Here is a 10,051-nt window from a genome sequence, read left to right on the forward strand (position 1 = left end):
CAGGAGTTTGAGAGTCTGGCCAACATGGTGAAAACCCATCTCTACAAAAAATACAAAAATTAGCCAGATGTGGTGATGTGCACCTGTGGTCCCAGCTACTTGGGAGGCTGAGGCAGGAGAATCACTTGAACCTGGGAGGTGGAGGTTGCAGTGAGCCAAGATTGCACCACTGCACTCCAGCCTGGGTGATAGAGTGAGACTGTGTCTCAAAAAAAAAAAAGAAAGGAACTCATACAGCTCAATGATTCATTGATCCCAATAAATCCTTTTAATAATAATGAAAACATCCTACTAGGTTTTTTTAGTTAAAAACTTTAGGACAGGCTCAGTGGCTCATGCTTACAATTCCAACACATTCGGGAGGCTGAGGCGGGAGAATTGCTTGACCCTAGGAGTTCTAGACTTGCCTGGGCCACATAGTAAGACCCTGTCCCAGCTCCCTCCAACATCCCACCCACAACCCTCCCCCTACCCACCCCCCGCCCCAAAAAAAGCCAGGCACAGTGGTGAGTGCCTGTGATCCCACCTGTGTTGGGAGGCTGACTCGGGAGGATCACCTGAGCCCTGGAGGTTGAGGCTGCAGTGAGCTGTGATCATGCCACTGCACTCCAGCCTGGGCAACAGATGAGACCCTGTGTCACAACAAGGAATTTTTAGAAGGTGCTTTTTAAATACATTTTATTACTCTTAACTTTCAGAGGATTTAGTATTACTGAACTAAGTTTCATAAGTGTATTTTAAGCAAGTACATCTCTAATGTAGGAAAATCCCCAAAATGGTAGCATTTACTAATGTTTTATATGGTTATCTTTGAAAAATATGTCTGATATTTCTTCAGTAAAAGGTGTTGTTTTAATAACTTACTAAGAATGTTTAAAGATTCTTTAAGTCTGGCTTACCTAGCTAATGTGGGCCTATTAAATAATAGGCAGACTTCTGTCTTCCTTATATTCTTTAGATCTTTTCAAATACTCCATTCCAATACCCATCCAAAGACTTTTCTCGGCCGGGCGCAGTGGCTCACGCCTGTAATCCCAGCACTTTGGGAGGCCAAGGCGGGCGGATCACAAGGTCAGGAGATCGAGACCATCCTGGCCAACATGGTGAAACCCCGTCTCTACTGAAAATACAAAAATTAGCTGGGCGTGGTGGCGTGCGCCCATAGTCCCAGCTACTCAGGAGGCTGAGGCAAGAGAATCACTTGAACCTGGGAGGCAGAGGTTGCAGTGAGCTGAGATCGCGCCACTGCACTCCAGCCTGGTGACAGAGCGAGACTCAGTTTCAAAAAAAAAAAAGTTTCTCTTTATGCCAATTATTATCTGTACTAGTTTTTAATGTTCAATTACTACAAGATTATAATTATTGTTTTTATCCATGTTCAGAAGAAAAATACATAAGATTCACACCCAACACACTTTGAAATTTATTTAACTCCCTTTGACTATATGTGATTATCAAGAAAGTATTTTTCAAGATATTAAAAATAAGTAAAGGAAAATGAAATATTTTTAGGACATTCAAAAAAGTTCAGTGTTTCTTTAATTGAGGGCAGAGGTGGGGGATAATTTCAGAAGGTAGTGAACCCAAAGGTGGATTCTTGCATAATTCTACTATTCTGTACTCTCATCATCTTAACCTATTTGTTTACTACCCTAACCATAGTTACTAAGTGGAGTTTTATCATCATAATATAGATAGCTATCAAAGTGTTGACATTCAGAGGAGATTACAAATATTATTTTCTATCACATTGTCCTACCATGTGGACAAGGAAGTCCACAGTCTTCATTGAATTACTTTCCAGTTTTACTGGGCTGCATCTACCATTTGTGTCTAGTTTGACTTTTTCTGACTTCACCAATTGCTGCTAGGAATGTGCTGGTCACTCAGCAGCACACCCAAATCACAGGGAAGATCTTGAAATACCTGGACAGTCTGAACACACGGCTCTGAATACACTCAATTCTAAGAAGTACCAGGGAACTGCATCTTCTTGCTGAAATCTTGAATTTTTGTCAGCTTTTTTTTTTTTTACTGTGGACAGTAAAGCTGGAAAGATCTAAATAACCCAACAGGAAATGCTGATGAAAGTGCAAGAGTTAATTTGTGGTCATCTGGAGTCCACGTCTCCAAGACTGCAGGACCTTTAAATTCTGCAACTTGTTAGATCATCTGGATGATAGCACAACTGTTAGAAGACCTAGAAGAATACAGCGTTGCTGTGACTCAGTGGTGTTGAATGCAGACCATCTACCAGCTGGGGAAATAATCAATTACAACAGGTATTTTAAAACTCCAGAACATCAGAAATGTGTAGCAGAATGAATTCTGTTATAAGGAAGACAAGAATTCAGTCTGTTTTTTAATGCAGTTTAGGAATAATGTATACCTCCTATACTTAACATTGTCATTTATAATCTTTCCCAACTTTAAATACTCTTAGTTTCTGTAGGGAAGGAATAGTTATTAGACGTTTTTGTTTTTGTTTTTTAAAATTATTATTCTTTACCTTTAGGTACTCCCAGTCTGATATAAAATTCTCCAAGCTTAATTCTGTGCAACCAACAGAACCACATAAGCAGCCAGGCACTGTGGCTCACTCCTATAATCCCAGCATTTTTGAGGCTAGATGGGAAGATCACTTGAGCTCAGGATTTTGAGAACCATCCAGACAACATAGGGAGAATTCATCTCTATTTTAAATAATTTTTTTAAAAAGAAAAAGGCCAGCACGGTGGCTCAATCCTGTAATCCCAGCACTTTGGGAGGCTGAGGCGGGTGGATCATGAGGTCAGGAGATGGAGACCATCCTGGCTAATCCTGTGAAACCCCGTCTCTACTGAAAATAAGAAAAATTAGCCTGGCATGGTGGTGGGCGCCTGTAGTCCCAGCTGCTTGGGCGGCTGAGGCAGGAGAATGGCGTATACCTGGGAGGCGGAACTTGCAGTGAGCTGAGATCCAGCCACTGCACCCCAGCCTGGGCGACAGAGCGAGACTCCGTCTCAAAAAAAAAAAAAAAAGCAGAAAGAAAAAAAAACCACAACCATGTTATAGGAAAAGTACATTCAAAGTAACTTTTAAAAAGTTGTAGTGTGAAGGGATCCTAAAATTCAGAACCCTGTCACAAACTTACAAGCCTTACTACTACGTAAATATCCCTTTGAACTAGTTTCTGGTTCTATTTAAAAAGTCAGAAACATTTGAAATTAATTTACAAATAAGAACAGATACACACTGTGTGGGGAGGCTGAGGTGGTAGTATCTCCTGAGCCCAGGAGTTTAAGTCCAGCCTGGGCAACATAACAGCAAGACCCCATCTCGAAAAAAAAAAAAGCATACCTTTTATTTATTTATTTTTTTACACACAAAGTTTCACTATGTTGCCCAGGTTTATTTGGAACTCCTAGCTTTAAGTGATCTTCCTGCCTCAGCCTCCCAAAGTGTTAGCATTACAGATGTGAGCCGCCTCGTCTGCACTAGAACATATATTTTAGATTTCAGATTGGGTGGCGGGCAGGGATAGAATCTCCTTGTTAGTTATATAAAAATAAACTTTTTTTTTTCCTTTTTGCAGATTTGAAATTTAATTAAGCTATTAACTTCTTAATCATCATATTAATCCTCCAACTCGGTTTTAACTCCCCCCCCTCCTTTTTTTTTTTTTTTCTAGGAATAAAGGGAATCATTCCTCATTTTAACTGATGTTAAAGTGAAGATGGGTTCTTGAACTCTTGGAAGCCTGGATAAGCCACCTAATCTGCAAGATAAAAACCAAAGACTAATGCATATTGGGGAAAAGAATGCTTAGTACTTGAAGACTGAATGTTGAATACCTGTTGAATATTCCTATTGAGGTTTTTCCCTAAACATACTTCAGTAACATCTTAGGACAATTCACTGGAGAAATGTTGATCCCTGGCTGGAATATCATACCATTGACCCATCTGAAGAGTTAAAGCTGGATTTGACTGCTCTATTCTACCAGGAATATTGTTAGGCTGTCCTTTCACCAGTTTCTAAACAATTGTAATTGTTTATTGACTCAGCAATTCCTCAGATACCAGGTCAAAAGATGTACAGATATATTCTAAAGTTTTCCTATTATTAAAGGCACAAGAGTTTCCTTGTATTCTGACTGACAGTGTAACATGTTACCATTTTAGTTTGTTAGTGATGGTGGTTTTCCCTTTGAAAGCCATTTGGTATATTCATAACAATTAGTTTAATATGATTGCATAAGAAAACTGATAAAACCCAGCAATTTTAGTAGTTGTGAAAATATGTTTTTTAATTCATGTTCAAGAAGAATTACAGGACTTGAAACCAAGTCCTGATGGGGGAAGGGCCATTTCTGTTTAATCCTTAGTTTCTTAACCTGCATAGTTTATCCTGTATTGTAATTTTTTTCTTTTTTAAACTCCCAAACAAGAAGCTTGAAACTTTTCCTGTATTTTAAAATTGAAATTAGGTCACAGGGTTTAGTCAGATTTTTTTAAATTAAGGTTTGGCTTGACAGTCTTTAAAAGAAAGGTTTACCTTGCTAATACTTCTTAATAACATACATCAAATAGTATTCCCTGTGGTGATGTATATTCTCAAAGTTTTGTTATCTTCCATTTTTGGCATTTGCTGCTTATGGACTTAGTACCCAGGCAACAAAGATCAATTATGCACCTACTCTGTTGTATGTTTGCTATTATTTCCCAAAAAAAAAAAAAAACAGGCATATATGCATGAGAAATAAATAGTAGAATTATTTTGTTTCTCCCACAAAAATCATGGGAGATGGCCCAACAAATGTTTAAAAAGTAAAAGAGGCCAGGCAAGGTGGCTCATACCTGTAACCCCTGCACTTTAGGAGGCCGTGCTGGGGCGGATCACGAGGTCAGGAGTTTGAGACCAGCCCGACAAACACAGTGAAACCGTGTCTCTACTATAAATACAAAAATTAGCCAGGCATGGTGGCAGGTGCCTGTAGTCCCAACTACTCTGGGGGCTGAGGCAGGAGAATCACTTGAACCCAGGAGGCAGAGGTTACAGTGAGCCAAGATCTTGCCACTGCCCTCCAGCCTGGGTGACAGAGCAAGAGTGTGTCTCCAAAAAAAAAGAAAAAAGAACTAAAAGAAAAGGAGCAGTTTATGACTGAAGAAAATGTGGCCTGGGCTGAAAAAGTGAGGATTGATTGGAGTAGGCTAGAACTAGCTATATGTAGTTTCTAGCTCATTTGTAAGGAGGTAGACAGAGGGGCATTGGTGCCTCAGAGTGGGTGTCTGGTGAGAGGAAAAATGGCACTTGCGGGATTTTCAGGCTATGTGGGATAGGCATATTTTCTCCCTTTGCCTTTAGCTGTAGATATAGTGTGGTTATGACCTGAGGTTTCTTGTATTCATACTTGGCCCGGGGTCTATGTAGAGGCCCTAGGGTCTACTTGTGATGGAGGAGGAAAGAATGTATAAAATCTGTAGGCTTGAGTAGTAAATAAAGCCAAAAAAGCATCACTTGCTTACATTTTTAAATGAGTCACAAAACAATCTAATGCGGCTGGTAAAGAAGTTTTAAAGGTCTATCTACAGAAATTACATGCTTCTCAGATCTCTGTTTAGTAAAATAATACAGATAATTATGCCTTGAATGCATTTATTATTAATGCTAACCGTTTTAATTTGTGTCAGAAATAATGCGCACAAGTTTGTGCTCATGGTAGGATTAAAATTGTATTCTTAAAGCAAAGCAATCTGTTTTTCATTGATTTGATAAATATTTGAATGCCTAATACGTTCTGGGTGCTAAAAATGCAGAAACATGATCGTTTGAATTACTAATAATTATTTTAGTATGCTGAGAGGCTTTGAATTCACTGTACCGTTCCTTCCTAGAGTCATTCAAAACAGAAAACATTAGTTTTAAGTATAGATTCATGTTTTTCTGTTTTAAAAAGTTGAGTTAATACTTTTCACAAGAGATGAAATAACATGAGCCACTATACTTATTGGCTCAGTTCCACCCAATTTCCATATTTTGGGTGTAATTTAAAATTTTTAACTTGGAATTTTAACTTTTTTTTGTTTTGATTTTTTACCAGGTTTCTAAGCATGAATTGAGGAACAGAAGAAGCAGAGCAGATGATCGGAGCAGCATTTGTTTCTCCCCAAATCTAGAAATTTTAGTTCATATGTACACTAGCCAGTGGTTGTGGACAACCATTTACTTGGTGTAAAGAACTTAATTTCAGTATAAACTGACTCTGGGCAGCATTGGTGATGCTGTATCCTGAGTTGTAGCCGCTGTAATTGTGAATATTAACTGAGATAGTGAAACATGGTGTCCGGTTTTCTATTGCATTTTTTTCAAGTGGAAAAGTTAACTAAATGGTTGACACACACAAATTGGTGGAGAAATTGTGCATATGCCAATTTTTTGTTAAAACCTTTTGTTTTGAACTATACTGCTTTGAGATCTCATTTCAGAAGAACGGCATGAACAGTCTTCAGCCACAGTTGTGATGTTTGTAAATGCTCACAATTGTGCATTCTTAGGGTTTTTCCATCCCTGGGGTTTGCAAGTTGTTCACTTAAAACATTCTTAAAATGGTTGGCTTCTTGTCTGCAAGCCAGCTGATATGGTAGCAACCAAAGATTCCAGTGTTTGAGCATATGAAAGACTCTGCCTGCTTAATTGTGCTAGAAATAACAGCATCTAAAGTGAAGACTTAAGAAAAACTTAGTGACTACTAGATTATCTTTAGGACTCTGCATTAACTCTATAATGTTCTTGGTATTAAAAAGAAAAAGCATATTTGTCACAGAAATTTAGTTAACATCTTAAAACTGAACATGTATGTATGTTGCTTAGATAAATGTAATCACTGTAAACATCTATATGATCTGGGATTTTGTTTTTATTTTGAAATGGGAGCTTTTTTGTTTACAAGTTCATTAAAAACTAAAAACTGTTTCTGTAAGGAAATGAGATTTTTTTTAAACAACAAAAAATGCCTTGCTGACTCAATATTAAATAAAAATCTCCCCAATTTTTTGATAGACTATTTCAAGCCATTTGTTACATGGTATTCCTTTGCAAGTCAATTTAGGTTTCGTGTTATAACTTTTCCTCTTTTTTAAAAAAAATAAAACGAAAAAAGTAATTCTTTTGTCTGAAGGGGAAAGGCATTCTTTCATTTTTTCTTTTTCTTTTTTTTTTTTTTTTATGACTTGCAGGCACAATATCTAGTACTGCAACTGCCAGAACTTGGTATTGTAGCTGCTGCCCGCTGACTAGCAGCTGGACTGATTTTGAATAAAAATGAAAGCATTAAAGGGTTTCCCTACAAAACATTTTTCTTTAAAATACTTGTGAAGTGGCTATAAGCAGTTGACTTTCACCCTTGGAGAGCATCACACTGTGTGAGGTTCAGTGATTGTTGACCCTCCCCAGCCCCTCCTGCTTCTTTAAGTTATCGGTGTGCGTGCGCTTCCTCTCAATCTTCTTTGCACGCTCATTTCTTTTTCTCTGACCCATGAGAAAGGAAAACTTACTGATGATAATTTTTAAGTAATGTAATTTATTCATTTATAGCATGTCAGGATAAATTAAAAGAACATTTGTCTGGAAATGCTGCCGGGAGCCTATTGTGTAAATGTTAGGTATTTTGTAAAATAACCTTGAAATTGTAAATTGACACGTGTTTGGTCAGATTGTGTCAAGTTTAATTTGTTTTGTTTTTTCTTTTTTTATTTGAAAACTACTTTAGCAATAATTAATTCCATGATTATCACATTCTGCCATTAAGGGATATTAGTACCGTAATACTGAAGAAATCTTATTAAGTCTGAACTTTGGGGGTAGGCAGCTTCTTTGTTTCTTTTCTATCCACCCTTGTCGGTTGAGGTATTTGTTTCTTGACTAATAAACCCTTTGATACTTTTAGCCAGAAATCGGTCTCATAAAGCTATTTTTGAGTATAGTTTATGTAAAATAAAAATGTTTAGCTTTGGTAATAACTTTTCCAAGCTGAACTCCCTCTAGCAAGATATTTTTCAGTGCTTTTATTTACTATGCACTTAGACTATGCACTTTTTCTGAAATATTTTTGTAACACTTTTTTGTATTTTTGCCATTTGAAAAGGTTGTGGTGTAGTTGGTCTGTGATTAAGTTGCAGATTTAAAACTGCTGTTAGCTTTGTAAATCAAAATATAGGTGTTTTTTGTCCTGGTATATCGTCATTCCATCTGCAGCTGGAGCTGGAATCCCATTGATCTTCTAGCTACCATTCATTTTCTTCACTGTTCACAAAAGAAGAATGTGAAATTCAGTGAATGCTGTTACTAATCCTGTTGCGAGATGAATCTCATTTCACCAAAATTAAATTATGTTTTTCCGCTAAAATGATGATACAAGTTGAAGACACATCACTCTGAAATGGGAAGACCTCACCACTTAAGGCTCCACAGTGGCTTACTCAGCTGAACTCTAGGCTACTATTCTTTACTTTGTTCACCCATTGGGGGGTGCAGTTTTTTTAAAATGTTGGGAGATGGCCATTCTAACTACTGTTGAATGTCTCTGTTTTGGGAAGGTATAACAAGAAATAAAAAAGAATATATATGAAGGGAGAGACTGGTTATCTCCTCCCATATGGTTGTGCTTATCCTCTTATGGCTCACAAATGGATATTTGGAGGTTTGCTTTCACAGTGATTTCCCATCAACAACTATTTTTATTAAGACTTTTCTTGTTTCTGTTAGTCCTTGCAGTACTCATAAATGTTTTAAGCTGAGCATACTGTACTAGTCATAAGTTTAATTTCATTATAATAAAAATATCAAACAAAAGGACTTTAGAACCCAAGACAATGAGCTAGTTTTCCCTGAAGTTTGCTGAACTACTAAGGAATATGTTCTTACAACTCTTGACTAGAATGAGTCATGGGAATTCTAAGAAGGGATGGCCTAGACATTTTTAGCTCAGTTAAATTCAGCAGCATTTAATGCAGGTGAATTCCTGGGTCGTTTTCCAGCTAGTCTGAAACAGTTTGGTTCTGACTCAGACCGGTATAAAGCATTATTTTAGGTTTTATCTGCCAGTTTTTAAGCAGTTAAAACCATTTAATCAAGATGTGAGGACATCTGTGAAGTATAGTAAAGAAGTGTTGTCCCAGGTGTGCGCTGTCTTAGTGAGACTTTGTGATACTATACTTTAAATGCATTACCATTGCTTACATTTTTGGGGGGGGTTCCTCCTCAAAACTTTCACGTCTATTGTAATATTCTTAATGTCAATCTTTTTTTTTTTTTTTAGCAGTGTATGTTTGAAACAGCCAAAGATTGGAATGAACCAAGTGTAAATTAATCTAAGCAGCCCATGCAGTTTGTGTTGAATCATCAAACAGTATATTGTTGAAGTGAAATTATTTGTTTTCTGAAATGACTTGTTAGACCAGTTTTGAGGACATACTCAGAGTAATAATGATTCCTGGGATGGAGAAATACGAGATGAACCTGGAACATTCTATTATGGTGCCACAAAGAAAATCTCAAAAAAAAAAAAAAAGGATGGCCAGGCACAGTGGCTCACACCTGTAATTCCAGCACTTTGGGAGGCTGAAATGGGCAGGAGTTCAAGACCAACCTGGCCAACATGGTGAAACCCCGTCTCTACTAAAAATACAAAAATTAGCCGGGCATGGTTGCAGGTGCCTGTAATCCCAGCTTATCAGGAGGCTGAGGGAGAAGAATCGCTTGAACCCAGGAGACAAAGGTTGCAGTGAGCTGAGATCGTGCCACTGCACTCCAGCCTGGGTGTCGCAGCGAGACTTCGTCTCAACAACAACAAAAAGGTTGATACATGTAAAAAGGGCACAGGAGCCACTTGAAGGATTTATACTTGCTAAATCTGTGTCAATTATCAAAATAAACTGATAGCAAGATTACAACTCACTGAATAAGATACCATGATTCCATGTTGACATTAAAAAGGAGAGAAGAGAAAACTCTTTTAACTTGAAGTAGAATGTCAGCTCATTTAAGGTGAAAGGATTTATGTGTTAGAAAA

The 10,051-nt window shown here is 37.6% G+C and overlaps 1 protein-coding gene and 1 pseudogene across 9 annotated transcripts in view; both read left to right on the forward strand.

Moving 5' to 3' along the window:
• CSNK1A1 (casein kinase 1 alpha 1) overlaps window positions 1-8,777 on the forward strand; it is a 58,116-nt gene extending 49,339 nt beyond the window's left edge. For 4 of the 8 annotated variants that reach the window (XM_023226967.3, XM_023226968.3, XM_023226970.3 and 1 more), the window contains one exon: window positions 6,083-8,777. In XM_023226967.3, the coding sequence (XP_023082735.1) occupies window positions 6,083-6,090 (8 nt within the window). In that variant the 3' untranslated portion in view covers window positions 6,091-8,777. Of the gene's footprint in view, window positions 1-2,044; window positions 2,711-3,670; window positions 5,512-6,082 lie in introns of those variants that run through there. The other 4 variants (XM_023226965.3, XM_023226969.3, XR_002734688.3 and 1 more) reach the window with 3 other exon arrangements.
• Window positions 6,759-9,550, forward strand: LOC111552609 (annotated as a pseudogene). Its single transcript, XR_002734681.2, has one exon. The product of XR_002734681.2 is annotated as an uncharacterized LOC111552609 (transcript).
• Window positions 9,551-10,051: the final 501 nt, after the last annotated feature.

This window comes from Piliocolobus tephrosceles, chromosome 4 (genome assembly GCF_002776525.5).
Source record: "Piliocolobus tephrosceles isolate RC106 chromosome 4, ASM277652v3, whole genome shotgun sequence".
NCBI classification, from domain to species: Eukaryota; Metazoa; Chordata; class Mammalia; order Primates; family Cercopithecidae; genus Piliocolobus; species Piliocolobus tephrosceles.